We start from the raw sequence: 19343 nt of genomic DNA, 5'->3' as shown, positions 1-19343 counted from the left end.
TATATATATATCAAACACAGTTGAAAGCTATTTGGTTTGTTAAATTACGCTTAACATTGTCTTTGTGTTTGTTTTTGAGTTGCCACAGTATGCAATAGACTGGAATGTCTTAAGGTAAATTTTAGGTCAAAAATGGCAAAAACATAAACCTCTTTCTCTAGAATCTCATCAGTCAATCATTGTTTTGAGGAATGAAGGCTATACAATGCTTGAAATTGCCAAAATAAACTGAAGATTTCATACAAAGGTGTACCCTACAGTCTTCAAAGACAAAGGACAAATGGCTCTAACAAGGACAGAAAGAGATGTGGAAGGCCAGATGTACGACTAACCAAGATGATAAGTACATCAGAGTCTCTATTTAGAGAAATAGACACCTCACGTGTCCTCAGCTGACAGCTTCATTGAATTCTACCCGCTCAACGCCAGTTTCATGTACAACAGTAAAAAGAAGACTCAGGGGTGGAGGCCTTATGGGCAGAATTGCAAAGAAAAAGCCACTTTTGAAACAGAAAAAAAATAAATAAAAGGTTAGAGTGGGCAAAGAAACAGACATTGGACAACAGATAACTTCAAAAGAGTGTTATGGATCTTAACCTCATTGAGCTTTTGTGGGATCAGCTAGACTAAGAGTAAGGTGCGACAAGACAGCCACATCTATCGCAAGTGCGTGGGGTGAAACGTCACCTGAGTAGCTGGACAAACTGTCAGCTAGAATGCCAAAGATCTGCAAAGCTGTTCCAAAAAGGAACAACATTTTGGGTTGCCAAAAGGCTGAAAACTATCAAGATATAATTTTTTTTTCTTTTTCAGGTTTATCTTCCATGTCCCTACTCTGTACTGCAATCAATAAAAATGGTTGAGGGACAGTTTTATAAAGAACTGAATAACTTTCCTATACTACAGCATATTGCTCCAAAGATGCTGATACTTTTGTGATATCAGAGACAAGATCCAAAAATAAACTACATTGTTCAATACAGGTATTTCAGTATATTAATAGGTCTGTCAGTGCTGCTCTTGTAGACACAGTGAAAGGAAGCCATTATAACCTCATAAAGTCTCTATAGGAGTGAAATGTTAGATTGAGTGTCTGTGAGAATTTAGTCTATTGATTTGTCAAGCTAGGCTGATATCACTTGCAGGGGTACACAATTTACTGTATATAAATCCTTGTCTACAGGTAAACTCATGGTCCTATCCTAATGTTTCTCTCAGAAAGTCTTTAGTGGTTGAATCAGCTGGAATTACTCACATAAAATCAAAAGGACAAGTTTGAAGTTTTCATGAGTGACTGATATAAAGAATGTTTATGGCTGATTATCTGCCAATGCCAAAATCATACTGAATTGAAGTGGTTACTGAATTTACAGCTGGCTCACTTACTGACTGGCAATGTGTTGTTAAAGATTAACAATTTTCGATTTATTTTTTTATACAAATATTTGTTTAATGAAGAAAACGTTACTAACAAAAACATATTGTTTTGGTTAGAATGTAGTTATAGAATACTCTAGAAAACACAGCTTGAGCCTTTAACCACACAGAACACCCTAGAAACCACCTTCCAAAGCCCTTGTAACAATCTAGATCACCCGATAAACTGCATAGTAACTCGTTAACAACCTCTTAGAACAACTTAGCAATCACATAGAAATTGTTTTAATGGTAATCTATTATTTTATTCTGCATTACTCAGTTTAAAAAAAAATTGTAAACCTGTTTTATTTGTATTATATTTAATTATTTTATAGTTTGCAAAGGAAAACAGTTAAAATTGTATTATAGGTATAGTGTGTTTTTTATTATTTATTTATTTATTTTTACTTCTATGAGAAGCCATAGTTTGTAGACAGTCCCTAAATAAGGTCTTGTTCAGATTGCTGGATTAGAAACAACTGTGCGTGCTCATAAATAACAGGCTAATTTCTCTGGTGCAGTGATGTAGGGAACAGTCCCTTTACGAAACCAATAACATCCTGTATGCGCATTGTTATACTTGCTCTCTTATTGTACTTCTCGATAGGAGGACTTTTAATCCGAAAACACAGCTAAATCCTGTTCCCTGTCTGTCACTCACTCGACATTGTGTCGATGTAGTGACACTAGGGGTCACACTTGGGAGCCCCAAAATTTGAGAAAAGGCCAAACTCCTCTGGACATATGGGTCTAAAAGGAGCTGGCCCGCAACCACTCATTCCGATTTTTTTCTTCGGAGCAGAGCGGTTGTGTTCAGCGAGCTAATTCCCTCGCCATTGCATTCTTCTTTGAGAAAGCTGTTGGATTTATGGTGCATTACAGCGGTATCTCTCCCTCTTGCACTGGTTGAGTGCAGAGAACACCCCTGGGCGCTTCAGCAGCATAAAAGAGTATATTCTTCCTCTAAAAGAGTATATTTCCTTCCAAAAAGATTTACTTTTTAAAGATGCCTTTCCGTCTGAGTATAATTCCTGGTTTTGGTCGTTACCTCTCCACTTCCGACAGCCACAATCGCTGCCTCATGTGTTTGGGCACTGCCCACACGGAGACAGTGCTCTTGGACGGGTCATATTCTCATTGCAAGAGCAAGACCATGGCAACATTGTGGTTGCAGCTTTCTTTTATCAGAGGGAAAGCCACCCCAGCGGCTCCCAGCCTCGGTCATACTACCTATGGGAATGAGGCCACGTTGCTTAGCACTGGGGGCGATTTGGCGACCCCCAACAGGAGCCGCTCCGCTGGGTAAACACCCATGGATCTCCCATTCCCCAGGATGCTCGTTTGCCCCAGTCAAGTTCTGCGATGAGACCGCAGGCTCGTCTTGCGGCGAATTCGGGATCTCATTCGGGGCTCGCAAAGCGGAGCATCTCTTTTCTCGGGATTGAGTTAGACTCTCTCTATGATGGCGTGCCTCACGAGTGAGCGCTCAGTCGGTGCAGAACTGCCTGAAGTCGTTCAGGCAGAGGATGCAGTCCCACTGAAGCAGTTTCAGAGACTCCTGGGGCATACAGCGTCCTCGGCGGCAGTCATGCCAATCTGGTTGATGCATATGAGACTGCTTCAGCACTGGCTTTGGTCTTGAGTCCTGAGATGGGCAGGGTTCTGCAGGGGTGCCCTTGGACGGACATTGCATTTCTGCGGGCAGGGGTCCACTTAATGCAAGTGTCCAGGAGCGTCGTGGTTACGACAGACGCCTCCAAGCTTGGCTCGCGTTGCTGGTGGTATTACTTGCTCCGTGGAGGTTTCGGCCATTGATCCTGGGCAAGCACATGTTGGTCCAGACAGACAACATGTTGATGGTAACATCAACATCAAGGTATCTTGCGCTCCCGTCGCATGTCGCAACTCGCCCTCCGTCTCTTCCTCAGAGTCAGCAGCAACTCAAGTCATTGCGAGCCACTCACATCCTGGGTGACCTCAACAGCATGGCCGATGCGCTGTCGTGGCAGGTCACGCTCAGGGGAGAGTGGAGACTCCACCCCAGGTGGTCCAGCTGATTTGGAGTCGATTCAGTCAAGCGCAGGTAGACCTTTACACTTCCTTGGAATCCTCCCACTGTCTGCTTTTAAACACCCTGACTGAGGCTCCCCTCAGCACAGATGGCCCCAGGGGCTGCACAAGTATGTGTTCTCCCCATTGAGCCTACTTGCACAGACCCAGTGCAAGGTCAGGGAAGACAAAAAGCAGGTCATCATAGTAGAACCCTACTGGCCCACCCAGACTTGGTTCTCAGACCTCACTCTCCCCACAACAGCCCCCTCCCCTCCACCCCGGTGAATTCCCCTGAGGAGGAATCTCCTCTCTCAGGGACGGGGCACCATCTGACTCCCACGACCAGACCTCTGGAATCTCCATGTCTGGCCCTTGGAAGGGACACGGAAGATTTAAGTGGCCTACCACCCGCAATGGTAGACAATGTCACTCAGGCTAGGTATACCTTGAAGTGGCATCTGATCGCTAAGTGGTGTTCTTCCCGACGTAAGACCCCCAGAGATGCGCAGTTGGGTTGGTGCTTTCCTTCCTGCAGGAGAGGCTGGAGGGGCGGCTGTCCCCCTCCACCTTGAAGGTGTACGTCACATTATAGTGGTGCACCACAATTCAGTTGATGGTAAGTCTCTCGGGAAGCACGACCTGATCATTAGGTTCCTTAGAGGCATCCTCCCAGAATGCACCGCATTCCCTCATGGGATCTCTCCGTGGCCCTACGGGGCCTGCAGGGAGCCCCGTTTGAGCCTCTGGAGTCAGTTGAGCATAAGGCAGTCTCTTTCAAGATTGCCCTCCTGACTGCGCTTACATCCATCAAGAGGGTAGGGGACCTGCAGGCGTTCTCTGTCAGTGACGCGTGCCTGGAGTTCAGTCTGGAATATTCTCACGTGGTCCTGAGACCCCGACCGGGCTATGTGCCCAAGTGTTCGGAGTGGAACTTCAATAGATTTCCCTATGGAAGTGATAAATGATTTTGGAGGAATACAGAATAAATCAAAAAGTAACAAATTATTTGCCAGGTACGATTTAAAATGTAAGTTATCAAAGCCAATTTCACATATGATCAGAATAAACATACATTCCTAAAAATAAAAGACAAGTTAAAGAAAAACATACCTGACAATGGAAAAAAAGAGTAGGTCTTTTGATGTTTACAAAGAATACATCTAATCTGCATACAGCATCTGGTCCCTGTGAGAGATTTGGGAGGGGTTATGCCTCTGATAGAATGCATTATTTTACTTTAAGTTCTTAAATCTTACTTGTGATTTGACTTTGCTGAAAGGGAATGAGACGGTGTTACCAGTCGCACTGAGACCTCTGGAATGATGTAGGTGAGAATTGCGTTTATGGTCCTTGCTCAGTAGGGTGTGTTTTGTCATGTGGAGATGTTTTTCTATGTGTGAGTTTTTATGACTTGTTTCTCGCAGAGTTGCATAGTCATCTTTGTGCTAGCAGCCTTCCAATAAATTAATTACATTTTTAAAAATAAAAATCAGCCAGTAGAAGTGAAGTGCAGGTCAATAAAATCACTGTTAATACTAGCCATGATTTGTGTCAGTAGATGAAAATTATAAAATTATTAATAATACTTACATTCTTTGTAATTTAACGGAGCCTACATCCAAATTCAGAAGAGAATAAAAAAAATGTCATGCATATAAAAGGAGTGTGCCACTGTCAAATAAGTTTTCCGACAATCATCAAGGATGCAATTATTTTAATTCACTGCATATGTTCTATTCACACTACCAACTTATAATGAATGTGATGTCTTGGTTTATATTGCTGGCGCTTAAGGGAATTAACTGTATAATAGGACGAAGGTGGTGGAATAACCAGAGAAGAACCACAGAATTAAATTGTACTTAATACAGCCCATTTGAACGTTGCACATGCAATTTCGCCAAACCTACTTGCGGCTAGATTTAGCTCATGCTTGCATGTAAATACCAAAAGTTTATGGCCATGCCCACTGGCTTTGCGCTTATGACTTATGGCATAGCGCTGCACTTAGCACTAGTGCTCTTACAATAGCCCAATCTTTTTGACATTTTTCCAGAGACGCTGCAGCTGCTCAATCCAGTGCGTTGGTGGCACTAATCAACTGGGAAACATCAGCAATGGATGGGAAGCTGATACAGACCACATGAAAATTCATGAACCCTTTGTACTGCAAACGTTTCATTTTTTTACAGACACTGTGTGAATAGACCTTTCGTCAAAAGTTCATCTCACAAAATCGGAACGGATTTGGTATGAGCAGGCGTTAAGTTGTAACTTGCATGTTGTAAGTAATTCATTTTTTTATTTTATTAAATGACATGCAGAAAACATCCCTGTTACCTGTCATATATCACTGAAATAGGTCCCATGAAATATCACACCTGTAAACAGTGGGGTAAAAGATGTCCACTGGCTGTGGTCAGATTCTTTATTTAGCAATCAGAAGAATTTCTGCCAGTCAATCGTTGTGCATGTTCACAGGACATCCCATAAATGCTTGTATAAGTGCTGGTACGGTGTCCTGCTACCGTGAAATGCTCAGGGTTGAACGGCAAAGTGCTGAGGGGGACCCTCCCCCCTCCATCTACTATAATACAAAGGTCTCCAAGTATGTCTGTGTGTGCGCACACGTGTCTTTGTTGTGCAGGGTTTTGATATGAGAGGCGTGGCTAATTCAACGGTCTGGTGGAAGTTCCAGAACTGCTAAAATTGCATACAGCACTTATAATAATTCTGACTTAAGTTATTAGTAAATTTAAAAGGTTTTACATTTGGTCAGATGCTGCTAGTTCAGTTCATCTCATGCCTAAATGTATTCTGCCACAGGACACAGCAGGACAGGAGCGCTACAGAACAATCACCACTGCCTACTACCGTGGAGCCATGGGCTTCATCCTCATGTACGACATCACCAATGAAGAGTCTTTCGCTGCAGTGCAGGACTGGTGAGTCAACTAAACATGCATGGCGTCTTTCTGCAAAAACTAACTAGTTAGGAATGCTGACAGGCCCATCCAAAAAGAGCTCCTCAAAGTTTACTTGAAGAGAACTAAAGTGTGTCTCTTATAGGTCCACACAGATTAAGACATACTCATGGGATAATGCCCAGGTGCTTCTAGTGGGCAACAAGTGTGACATGGAGGATGAGAGGGTCGTGGCCTCAGAGAGGGGCCGACAGCTCTCCGAGCATCTCGGTGAGTTTGTTTACTTGATTTATCCTTATTTTCTATGGTTTGATAATTGTAATGATTTTGGCAAACATGTATTTGCTATATTGGTCTCCATCCATCACAACCTTGTGAGCTACATTGCTTTTTTTCTACCTAAATATGCAGCTGCCTGGTAAATCACCTTAAATGAGAAGGAACCCCCTAAATGACCGATTTGGAACATTTTAAATAAGCAGAAATTTAACAGTGCTCCTCACAGAAAGCACACAGATGACTCAACTCGACAACTGATTTGAACAGTTTGTTGTTAGCATGTTACTAACATGAAAATAAGCATAAAGTACATAACACACACATATTGGTTAATATAGCCAATTTGTAATGACAGTGTTCTATTTCTTGATCCATACATTTTGTTTTGAAATAATGACGCATTTCTATCTGATTTTGTTTAATAAGCCCGCCACAGTGCATTATGGCCTTCTCTGCAAAAGATGCATGCAATGCTGCCTTAGAATTCAGCCAAAAGATGACTTGTGATTTAGCTTTTGGAACTACATTTGCATCGGGAGGGTCTTAAAATTCTGCCTACATAGGCCGCTCAAATGATTTTGGAACAGAGCCTTGGTCTCGACTTTCTTTTTTCATCCTCAGGTTTTGAGTATTTTGAGGCCAGTGCCAAGGACAACATCAACGTTAAACAAACCTTTGAGCGGCTGGTAGACATAATCTGTGAGAAGATGTCGGAGAGCCTGGATGCTGCTGATCCTGCAGTGACGGGAGCCAAGCAGGGGCCACAGCTCACGGAGCAGCCTGCCGCGCAGCACCAGGACTGTGCTTGCTGAGCACCCCCCAAGCTTCATCTGCACTGCCTTGCACCAACACAAAAAATGAGTTTAGGTATTTAAAAAAGAACAAGAAACATAAAACCCTCAATTTCCCTTACTGCCTCAACTCGCCACGCCCTCTCACCCCTCCCTTGCTCCTCCCTTTTACCTCTCTCTCTCTCTCTCTCTCTGAACTCTTAATGAATTCTCATTTTTGACATGCCAAGCTTTGAAATGATTTTATTCAACATGCAATCCGTTCACTTTTAAAAGGAAAGCCATAGCACCCTTCAAGGGTTTTTGATCAGGCCTGAAATTCTGATTTAGTCCGGGTTAACATTTAACCTTATAATTAGGCCTAAGTTTAAATTTTAGCAGTGTGTGTTAAGGACCAATATTCATTTCTTTTAGGCCAGGCATAAGTAAACTTTAGGCCTTATGTTGGCATACTTTTAGCATGTTTCAGTTTTCAATGCCTTCATTTCACTTTATACAATAAAGGGATAGTTCACCCAAACATTTTAATTCTCCCATTATTTACTCATCCCATGCCATTCCGGATGTTTATGACTTCCTTTCTCCTGCAGAACAAAAATGTAGATTTTTCGAATAATTTCTCAGCTCTGTAGGTCCTCACAATACAAGTGAATAGGTGCCAAAATTTTGGAGCTCCAAAATCCACATAAAGGGAGGATAAAAGTAATCCAGTGGTTAAATCCATGTGTTCAGACATGATATGATAGGTGTGGGTGAGAAACCGATCAATATTTAAGTCATTTTTATCATAAATTCTCCTCCCTGCCCAGTAGTGGGCGATATGCACAAAAATAGTATAAAAACAAATACAAAAAAAGGACTTAAATATTGATCTTTTTCTCACCCACACCTATCATATCACTTCTGAGGATATGGATTTAACCACCAGAGTCATCTGGGGTACTTTTAAATTGCCCTTATGTGGATTTTGGAGCTTCAATATTTTGGCACCCATTCACTTGCATTGTATGGACCGACAGAGCTGAAATATTCTTCTAAAAATCTTCATTTGTGTTTTGCAGATGAAAGCAAGTCATACACATCTGGGATGGCATGAGGGTGAGTAAATTAAATCATTTTGATTTTTGGGTAAACTATCCCTTTAAGATTATTTTCTGCTGCTGTTCCTGTCCTTGAACTATTTATGAACAAATATTTAAAAAAGGAACAGAGAGTGATTTCTGTATATTTGTTCCAAATATGTACATAATAAATACAGTGCAGTATTTAAATTATACATGTAGAGATACATATATAAAATGTTTAGTTTTTCTTTGAAAATTATTCCAAAAATATAAAAGAACATTAGAGAAATGCTGTTGTCATGGTAATTCTTAGCAGTGCTTGTGACAAACCTCTCTTGCTTATTTGTACCTGTTACAATTTGTATCTTGTTCACTGCCTTGCTTCATATAACTTCAGTCCAGGGACTGGAACCCAGATATCATACACTGACATTCCTTAATGTAAATGTGCATGTAAGGAATTAAGCCATTTAGGCACATAGTGGTAAGATTCCTTTCTAACTGCTTGGTTAGGTCTTGTCAAGTGTATTTCTATAAAGATCAGTTTAATTTGTGCCCATGCTGTTGCTTCTGTCACTGTAGCAGCAGAACCATACATTTGAACTAGGTAATACCAACATTACTCTTATTATATGCTCTTTACTAAGACTTTGCCTAACATTTCCCAAGATTTTCTAGAGTGGCTTGTACTGTGAAAGATTGCGTGTGGCGCTGTTTAATACCAGGCCTGCAACTATAATGCAAAAATCAGCATAAATGCAAAAACAAATAAAAGCCCACGATGAGTATTTACATGTGTAAGATCCTCTCAAATTGTTCCTGCATCTTTCCTTTGCTATTCTGAAAACGTACTGTAAATACATTTGGATCTTTGGTTTTAAGTGTGGACTGTGTTGTATCGATTTTGGGTTTTAAAATATATTAAGAAATATAAAGAAAAAAGGATATAAAGGATGTTCTGTTCCTGCTGTTGTGTATGCCTGCTTGTGAATGAATGTGCCACTTTATTACGAAGCAATACTAAAGAAAATAGCATTTCATGTGTTATAGATTATTAATTACTCTGTTAGTGTAAAACATTTTATGTGGGATGTAATGGAAATGTCATAGTTTGAGTGAGTGTCTTAAATCCGGATTAGGACTTTCAATGGGGTAAACCAAAGGAGGCAGCCAGACTGCCTATTTACTGTGCAGTTCAGCCCCTCCTATCACAGGACCCAGGACAACATTACTGGTTGTCCCCTACCGACAAAGGGGTCGTGGATATCAAGAGTGAGAAAGATATGCATTTTAATCTTCAACAACATCACAGGTCACCCTGTAAGGTAGCTTCTCCACCATCAGATCAGTTTAGCAAGAAGAAGATCTAGAGTTTGTTCTCCATTTCATCCATTAATTGGCTGTATCACTCTACTCTCTCCTCTCCACCAGTAGCTGGTGTGTGGTGAGCGTACTGGTGCACTATGGCTGTTGTCGCATCATCCAGGTGGATACTGCACACTGGTGGTGGTTGAAGAGAGTCCCCTGTTCACTGTGTAAAGCGCTTTGAGTGTAGTGTCAGAAAAGCGCTATATAAATGTAACATTCATACATTAATTTCCTTTATCTAAAATTGTTTTTTATTTTGTTTGCATGCTGATTCATGCTTTCCATTGTGATTGTTTTTTTTTTTCTGATATTGGAGTGTAATGTACAGTGCAAAACAGAATATGCAGTAGTAAATGTACTGTATTTACAATAAGGGGTTTGGTGTCAGTGTCCAGTGGTGAAATTAACCAAATCAACTGTCTATGTTGTGAAAATAAAGGTTTGTGCTGTTTACTTGAGACAGTGGTCGAGTTTCACTCTGGCATGTCCTCATAAGTTCAGTTTAGTTTATTTCTATTGATTTGTTTGGTCAGTGTAGGATTGCCCTATTATCTACAAATAATGTTTTTCATTGAAAAAGTGAATTTCACTTGGAGGGAACTGAAAGTTAAACCTTTTTTTCTGTGGCTGTTGACCTAAAAATAGCAGCACTCCCTCTGGGAAATCATGTTAGGATGACGGCTGAATCAGCTGTTGTCATGGTAGCAGCCATCCATGCAAGTGTTTTGCAATGAAAGCCACTGATTGGCTGGGGAGTAGAAAAAAAAAAATAACATAGTACCATATAAAATTTCTTGTTTACTGTTAATTATACTCTTAAATATCCTAGGTCTCAGAAAAAAACTGTGGACATTGAATCAATGTTATAATACTCATATGAAAGCACCACATTTCAGATCTGATATTGAGAACTTGGAGTGGCAATGTAAAATGAAGTGAAGAAATAAAATAAAGTTTTAATTCAAACATAAATATACAAATAAATCACTTCTTAAAATGGACAAATTAACTGACGGTTTAATTCATTGCTTTATTAAATATAACAAAATACTAATTTTTAAACAAACTGTAAAACTGTTTATTTAATTAATATTTCGAAATGTAGTCAAATACAATATCAAATAATTTTTTCAATTCAAATTTTAAATTGCCCTTTTTTCTTTCTATCAGATCAGATTTGCAAATTACATCTTTACAAAAGTAGGTGGCAGCAAAAGAGTCATTACTAGCTATGTTTCCATCCAAGTTGTGAATTTACTCTGTGCAGCAAAAAAAAAAAAAAACTATGTGAGAATAAGGACGTGTTTCCATCTCAAGTATTTAAAAGAACAAAACTGTCACTTCCGGACCAATTGAGCCACTGTGACTTTATTGATATAAAACTCATGGTTTCGAGCACACTGAACTTTTTCATACTAAAACATGAAGAACTTCGCATCACGACTTTACTGTGCGGATCTATAACATATTTTTTTTTAAAGTGTCAATAAACCTGCTCTTTGGCACAGTTCAAGTTTGTATTTGACTTATTTTCTCTGCAAACTCTATGAAGGATTTGGATTTTCTAGACACTGATATTTTAGAATGACCATAGTAACATTTCAGATGCGATGTTATTCAGTCACAAGTTTTTTTTTTTTTTCGCATCTTGTTTTCCTAATAGATTTAATAGAATATTATTCGGTAAATGTGTTTCCATCATAGTTGGAGCGCATTTCTTCTTATCGAATACAGTTTTTTGCCAACTCGACCGAACACATAAGTTTGCACATTTTAGAGATTTTATTCATATCTTGGTGTTTCCATCCAACAATTTTAAGGCAATACCCCAAAATACAGATACAAATATGGATGGAAGCCCAGCTATTGAATAGCTCGTAAAATAAAAAAATAACACTGCCCAAATTAATTTAATCAAAATTCATCTGGCCACTTTCAGGTCGGCCGATCTTTGTTCACAGAGCTCATCTCATTTTTGAATGAGAATTTTTGCTGCCTCTACAGACATCATTTTATTGAGTAATGGAGTCATAAGTGTGGCATTTAAAAAATGGGGGTTAAATTTACTTTCTGAAATGACTCAAAAAATGCATTAACATTAAGGAATAATGCAATGTTGCCAGGATTGCATTTTAGTGTTTGCAAAAGACAAAGAAAAACAATCAAGTTGCACTTTGCTTTTAGTTGACACAATTAATGCATGTACATATGACAAAAGAAATAGCAAATGTGCATTGCTTTTCAACGTGTATAATTTCTTCAGACATAATGGAGTCCTTACAAATTAACAGCAATTGCAAAATTTAACAAAAATCATTTATTCACAAGTGCATTTTACACAAGTCAAGTGACGCCATAATTGTATTTTTAAGCACAAAACAAAAAATCTAATTAAAACAGAGCAAATGTGAAAACGTAGGCCAAAATGAGAGTTAACCGAAAATAAAAACAGTCTGGTGAAAATGGAAGATCGTCTTTACATCATGACTTCTCCAAATTAAAATCTTCACAGAGATCCAGGATGTCCATTTCAAATTAAACGCACTCTTTTGGTTGATTATCAATCTGAGGAAGTAGATGATACAAAACATCCAATCAATAAACACATATACTGTGAAAAATTCTCATGACAAAGTTTTTTCACCCAAGAACTTAAATAAACCCAGTGCAAAAAATGTGTTGAACAGAATTTGAAACTTTTAAATGAGGCTCTAAAAGAGAAAGACGGACCTTAAGATGTTAATGTGTGCACATCAAGAGACCTGTAGAATCTGTACTAGTTCTAGTGTTAGTTGTTGACACCTTGTGGTTTTCCAGGCTTTTTGTCTTGTTGCTGTCCACGGCCAGTTCCCGGCATACCTCTTCCACGGCCACCAAAAACACCTAAAAAGACCAGAAGAGACTAGTCAATTTCCTGTGTGCACTTTCAAAATTGTGACCTCAACTTTCGATGGAATAGTTTTCTCAAAAATGTAAATTGTCGTCATTTCTGCACCCTCAACGTAATAGTAGAGCATACCAGTGAATATCAAGAATATCTCAGCTCTGTTGGTCCATACAATGCAAGTAAATTGTGATCAGACCTTTGTAGCTCCAAAAATCACAAAAGAAACATAGAAGTAATCCAATAAGACCCCAGTGGTTAAATCCATATCTTCACAAGTGATATAATAGGTGTAGGTGAGAAACAGATCAGAATTTAAGTAATTTTTTACTCTAAATCTCCTCTTTAAATTTCACCTTAAGATGTAAAAGTGAAAGTGGAGATTTAGAGTAAAAAAAAGGATATTGTTATGTTTCTCACCCACACCTATTATATCACTTCTGAAGATTTACATTTGACCACTAAAGTCATATGGATTACTTCTGTTTCCTTTGTGTGATTTTTGGAGGAATAAAGGTCAGATCACCATTCACTTGCATTGTATGGACCAATTTAGATATTCTTCTAAAAATCTTAATTTGTATTATGCGGAAAACAAGTCATACACATCTGGGATGAAATGAGGATGAGTAAATGATAAGAGAATTTGCATTTTTGGGTGAACGATCCCTTTAAGCAAAAATAAATAAATAAATAGATAAATAATAGAAGATGATGAGAAATGCTTTAATAGACAGTTCTGTATACTGGTGCCACAGTGCAAGCTTCAAAATACCAGCGGTAACACTGCTTTATTTTATTAATTGCAGTTCTATGTTCTGTATCAATATTGCCAGATAGTACTGGTATTCTGTTGAACTCGGTTGTGAAGATGGATTACTGCTAATGCAGAATCTGCCTCACCGATTGAAAAATTGCTACTACAAATTCTTTACAAGCAGAATCAGCGAGTAAAGATGCTGACATCTGACGGTCTCAGACGTGGAGGCAACTGAGATTGGGACCCGGATTGAGGCGAGTCACTACGCCACAATGAGGATTTAGAGCACATTGGGATTGAGCATGCCAAATTGGGGAGAAAAGGAAAAAAAAAAGAAAGAAAACTTTTTCCTGAAATGTTGTTCTTTTTTCACACCAAAAGTGATCGTGATCGCTTTAAAAGACATTAATTTAACCACTGGAGTCCTATCGATCTGTCTGTGATCTTTGGAGCTTTAAAAGAGAAATCGACATTAACTTGCATTTTAAGGACCTAATGAGCAAAGACATTATTCTATTTTTCTTCAAATGTGTTCTGGTGAAGAAACAAATACACACCTTGCGTGACCGTTCATGTGCTCGGAACTCGAAATTTCTGATTCCACTTGAAGGGCACATAAATCTCATCTTACCTCTTCCGGCTCCGCCTCCTCTTCCAGGTCCTCCGCCTCCTCTGCCCTTTCCCTGTGGCTTGTTCTGCTGCATGCCACCTCTGCCACGCCCCTTAGAGAGCACTTCCTCTTTCACCATATCTATGATCTCATCAGGGATTCGTAAGTATTTAATGGTGCTTCCTCTGATGTAGCATTCCGGCATCCTCCAAAACTTATCTCCATCCTGCAAATCAGAACAGGCAGACAACATCCTTTACATTTCAGTCACAGATCTTAAGATCTCTCAATCATGTTTCGGATTCTCTGTTTGGGGGGTGGGGGGGGGGGTGTTTACCCGTGAGGTGCAAATAACTTCTCTCAAGTTTATGTTCATCCAGTTGTCACAGCTGACAAGATGGCCATTGTATGTCTCACCATTCTTCAACTCCACCAGCTGAAAACAAAGAATTAAAACACAGTAAAACCTGTGAAATTGACATTTAATTTTATTTATGGTGCAAGACTCAACAATACGAAAGCTTATGACAATTTTGGGTGAGTTGACGAAACTGTCAGTTGCCCTGTTGGGCCACGGTAACATTGTCACTGTATAGTTCACCCAAAAAATATAATTCTCTCATCATTTATTCACCTTCATGCCATCCCAGATGTGTATGACGTTCTTTCTTCTGCAGAAGACAAATTAAGTTTTTAAAAGAATATCTAAGCTCTTTAGGTCCATACAATGTGAATGGTGGCCAGAACTTTGAAGCGCCAAAAGGCATATAAAAGGCAGCATAAAAGCAATCCATACAACCCCAGTGGTTTGTATCTTCAAAAGTGATATGCAAAGTGTGGGTAAGAAACACATCAATATAATAAGTCCTTTTTTCCTATAAATCTCCACTTTCACATTCTTCTTTTTTTTTAGTTTTTGGAGATTTCCATTCTTTGTGCATATCACCACTTACTTGGCATGGAGGAGAATTTATAGTACAAAGGACTTTGAGGTTGATCTGTTTTTCACCCACACCTATCGTATCGCTTCTGAAGACATGGATTTAACCACTGGAGTCATATGGATTACCTTTAGCTGCGTTAATCCATCTCAAGTGGTCTAGCATAGGTTGCTTGACCATTTTTTATTTACTTTTTTAAGTGATTACCTGTATGAACTGGTATTGCAAAACCACCAGTTATTTATTTTTATTTTACTTGGTTTAGCCACGGTGGCCATCTTTGTGTCATTGTTCACAACAAATGTAGGTTATCGAGTTGTTAGTTTTCCTGATTAATGTCCTAACTAATGACCAAGCCTAACCACCACTGGTCATCATAGACACAAGTGACACAGTAATTATTCCATAGGATCATGGGGGAAAATGTCATCACTGCATGTTCTTCAAACTCTTGCGATGGCTGAGAAACTCAGCATTAAAGACACATAATTTCATTGCTAATGCTCGGTCTCAGTTCCTTAAAGACAGAATGGCAAGTGTATTGTCTTCGGTGACTTTTCGGAAAATTATGAATTCATTGTTCAGGATGAAGTCCAGAGTCACCACTGCTTGAACCAACAGGCCACACTTCACCCTTTTGTTTGCCATTTTAACAAAGGGGAAGGAATTCAGAGCCACAGTGTTTGCATCATAAGTGATCATCTAGATACACCACACAGTCACTGTTCAAACAAACATTTCAAAAGAAGCTCTTGAAAGTTCACTGAACCTCTCCCTGGGACAGAAAAGTTTCTCTTTTTCTTCAAGCCAATATGAAAACAAGAAGAATCTTGTGCAACCATTAAAAGGATTATGATATAAAAGCCGAATGGAACTTCTTCACAACATCCTATGGAAAAAATGCATGTGACGGGGTTGGAGGAACAACCAAGTGATAAATAACAAATGCCACTTTGCAGAGGACAACAGAGGGTCAAATCCTCACCCCTGAATATATGTTCCTCTTTTGCAACAAGATTAAGGGGTTTACATACATCTATGTCAAAAGCGAAGAAGTAACTAAACTTCAGGAACTGAGGTTTACTTTAATGCAGTGATGAAATTTGTCCCCCTGATCCTGTTGAATAATATCGCTTGTGTCTATGATGACCAGTGTTGGTTAGACTTGGTTGAGGACATCAGTGAGGAAAACTGATATTATTGTACAATTCTTCCACCCACCTGGACCAAGAATATCATGCAAGATATCTTGAGGACAAAGCTTGGATTCTCATGAACAATGTTCTCAGAAAACTGACACCTGCCGAGTTGACCACTGCCACCGGACAGTCCCACAACATTTCAGAGAAACGGAGTGAGAAAATCTCTAATCTCTTCTAATCCAACATGTAGCTTGAAATTGTGGCATGTCAATCATAAACAATCACTGTAAAATGCTGTTCATTTTTATTACTTGTAATACTAATATTACATCTGTTCATTTCTCAAAACGCATGAATAATGTAGGTTTTCCCCCAGATTTCTACTAGCCCTAGCTTTGTAAACAGTGGAATCTCAAACTCGTTTTTTTTTTTTTACAGCAGAATGCTACCATAGAGGACTTTCAACTGTGGTGGGGTACCAGATAGGAACTTAACATTTTCAGAGATAATCAAGCCGAAAGTGAGGGGAAATGTTAAAAATCGCACTTTATGGCCCAATAAAAAAGAAAGAGAGAAGTCTCAAACCTGACATGTTCTGCATGCACACTATTCTTACCTAGGCACCCCCTAAAAATATTTGGACCAAGACTCGAACCCTTTCCCTTATAAAAAGACCCTAAAATTAGAACGTTCAGCGATATTTCATTAGGACTTCAGTTCTAAGTCTAAGGAACATGAATGTGCAAAATGTATATTTATGTACCTTGTAATGTGCCCTAGAGATCAGATTTTGTTCCAAGGAGCTAGGACCATCCTGAGCTGAGATATTGAGGTTTCCGTAACAGTTTGTATAAACAACATTTGTCATGCGCCATGACATAAAGATGTAAAATAAAGATGGTTAAAGTAAAATAAAAACTGGTTGGGTTGATAATATCGATACAAAAAAGGAAAATCAACCAACTTTACAATTATTGGACTACTTCAGATGGACTGACCCTGCTGCATTTATGTAATTTTTGGACCTTCTGAGTTCCGGTCACCATTAACTTGTATTGTATGGACCAACAGAGCTTAGATATTCTTCTTAAATTTAAATTTTGTGCTCAGCAGAAGACGAAAATCATACACATCTGGGATGGCATGAGGGTGAGTAAATGATGAGAGAAATTTAATTTTTGGATGAACTAACCCTTTAAGTTTGTTGATCATGTAACAGTGCTTTTATGCCTTGCAAACTTAAAACAATTGGATTTGTGATGTGTTCGTGGTACTTTCCTCTGGGTGAATAATTCGTTACTATACAGCAGTTCAGGGTAAAACTGATTTAAATCAGTTGCCACCGTTACACTACCTATCTGAGTAATAATGAAGTGGACGACTTGTCAAAAGAATTAATTCTGGCAGTCTTTGAGGCACAAGTTGAAAATGGCAAAACAAATCAGTAATGTCTAAGCCCGTTTAAATGTCCCTAACAAAATAGTAGTGATGGTATAGCATCTTAAACCATTTTAAACAGCACTGTGCTCATTCTTTTACAATTATTGCGCATGTACATTGTATGTTTAGTTGAGAGACTACATCAAATATATGCACTTTAAAAAAAAAAAGTGTCACACCGCGTAGAAGTATTATAAAAAACACAGTAGCTCCATCGTGGTACTTTCCTCTGGGTGAATATTTCGTTACTATACAGCAGTTCAGGGTAAAACTGATTCATACTCACCATCGGGTGGTTCTGCGCTGTCTTCAGTAAAGATAACGGCAGCTGGAAGAGGAGAAATCAATGAGCCGGTGCTGCTTACAGAACAACACGGAGGAATAAGAGCTGATGCTGGCATTATAACTTATGCAGAAAATCTCATCTGTGCGGTAAATGGAGCATGTGCACCAAAACAGTCATATTTCGGGGTATTGTTTTTAGATAACATGTGATTTTAAACACAGCAGGCGCACCACCAACAGCTTTGCTGATTATTTGTCTACTCATCGTCGTGATTATGGACGTCTGCTTACCATGTCAGCTGAACTGGTCAATCTTTTCTTTTTTCAAATTTCTATAGACTGGTAATGTGTATTGTGAATCCTCCTTAAAACACAAGGCGGTCGAAAAGATTACGTTCAAATATTTACTTCCAGGTCAAACCGGAAATGGTCCAAAAAAAAATTATTTTATTTTTTTATTTATTGAAGTTAAATAAACAAAACAAATAGTAAGAACATACAAAAACGTAATTAATACAGAATACAGCATATTAAACAAAGAGCCAGGGGGAGAATCAAATAAATACATTAAAGATAGAACATAATGGTTTTAGCAGCCTTCTTATTTTTAGAGTCATAGATGGATTTAAGGCACTGTTGTGTCTCTTTACCAAAAGCAACAAAGGAAGGTTTAGAATGACTAAATTTGGCTTTATGAATATGATATTTCCCCAAAATGATCAATAAGTTAATTAGGTATACTTCTTCCTGAATTTTACCTTTGTTAGCATGGAGACCAAACAGCACATCCCTCCATATCAGAGAGAAAATAGCGAAAAGCTTACCAGCAATGTATCGGGACAAATCTTTCCAAAAAGTGCTGGTGTAGGGACATTGCCAGAACAGGTGTGCCATTGTTTCTGGGCATACACCACATAAAGAGCAGTTAACACATACGAAGTTTAAACCTAAGGAGATATTGCTTAGCAGGATTATATCTATGTAAAATTTTAAAGGAGATTTCTCTTACTTTATTCGTAAGCAGGTATTTGTTAGGTAAATTCCATATATACCCCCAATTCAAGTTGTCAAAAAAATTAGACCAATAGGGAACAACATTGGAGGGAAATGGTCCAAATAAAGGTCCTCAAGTACTACTGTGGCCTGTCATGAGAGCCCTTATCAAGTTGCCTACAAGGTTAGCAAAGCAATGCATAACGCGACGGTTCCATAGACCGAGGGCGGTACACTGGCGAGGAGACCAGCTATACTAAGTTACAACTAAGCCTAGTAGTGGCGTAAATCGGCACTAAGTCACAATTTATGCATTAATAAATATGTGAGCGTTGCACCATTGAACTTAGGTAGGACGTAACCCTACCTATAAACTAAACATTTACGAAAG

At 38.9% G+C, this 19343-nt stretch overlaps 2 protein-coding genes across 4 annotated transcripts in view; one reads left to right on the top strand and one right to left on the bottom strand.

Annotated features, from left to right (window-relative positions):
• Positions 1-10348, top strand: part of LOC127632323 (ras-related protein Rab-3A) — a 28155-nt gene extending 17807 nt beyond the window's left edge. Inside the window, exons 3-6 of one of the 2 annotated variants that reach the window (XR_007969069.1) lie at positions 6298-6416; positions 6541-6665; positions 7296-7541; positions 8527-10348. Coding sequence is in view for 1 of the 2 variants with exons in the window: in XM_052110846.1 (XP_051966806.1) it covers positions 6298-6416; positions 6541-6665; positions 7296-7486 (435 nt within the window). In the remaining variant the exon portion in view is untranslated. Of the gene's footprint in view, positions 1-6297; positions 6417-6540; positions 6666-7295 lie in introns of both variants that reach the window. The other variant, XM_052110846.1, reaches the window with a different exon arrangement.
• A 684-nt stretch (positions 10349-11032) lies between these two features.
• Positions 11033-18369, bottom strand: LOC127632905 (U6 snRNA-associated Sm-like protein LSm4). 2 transcript variants are annotated; one of them, XM_052111739.1, is made up of 6 exons: positions 18251-18369; positions 17961-18002; positions 14489-14587; positions 14173-14377; positions 12700-12780; positions 11033-12462 (listed from the first exon to the last, which is right to left on the bottom strand). In XM_052111739.1, exons 1-6 carry the CDS (start codon positions 18251-18253, stop codon positions 12458-12460), a joined length of 435 nt encoding a protein of 144 aa, XP_051967699.1. In that variant the 5' UTR covers positions 18254-18369; the 3' UTR covers positions 11033-12457. The 2 variants fall into 2 exon arrangements, 1 of the variants encoding a protein (XP_051967699.1); XR_007969149.1 differs by having other exon boundaries at positions 11063-12462; positions 12628-12780.
• Between the last annotated feature and the right edge of the window lie 974 nt (positions 18370-19343).

Source organism: Xyrauchen texanus, chromosome 39, assembly GCF_025860055.1.
Source record: "Xyrauchen texanus isolate HMW12.3.18 chromosome 39, RBS_HiC_50CHRs, whole genome shotgun sequence".
Taxonomy (NCBI): Eukaryota; Metazoa; Chordata; class Actinopteri; order Cypriniformes; family Catostomidae; genus Xyrauchen; species Xyrauchen texanus.
This window is presented reverse-complemented; position numbering and strand designations above follow the sequence as displayed.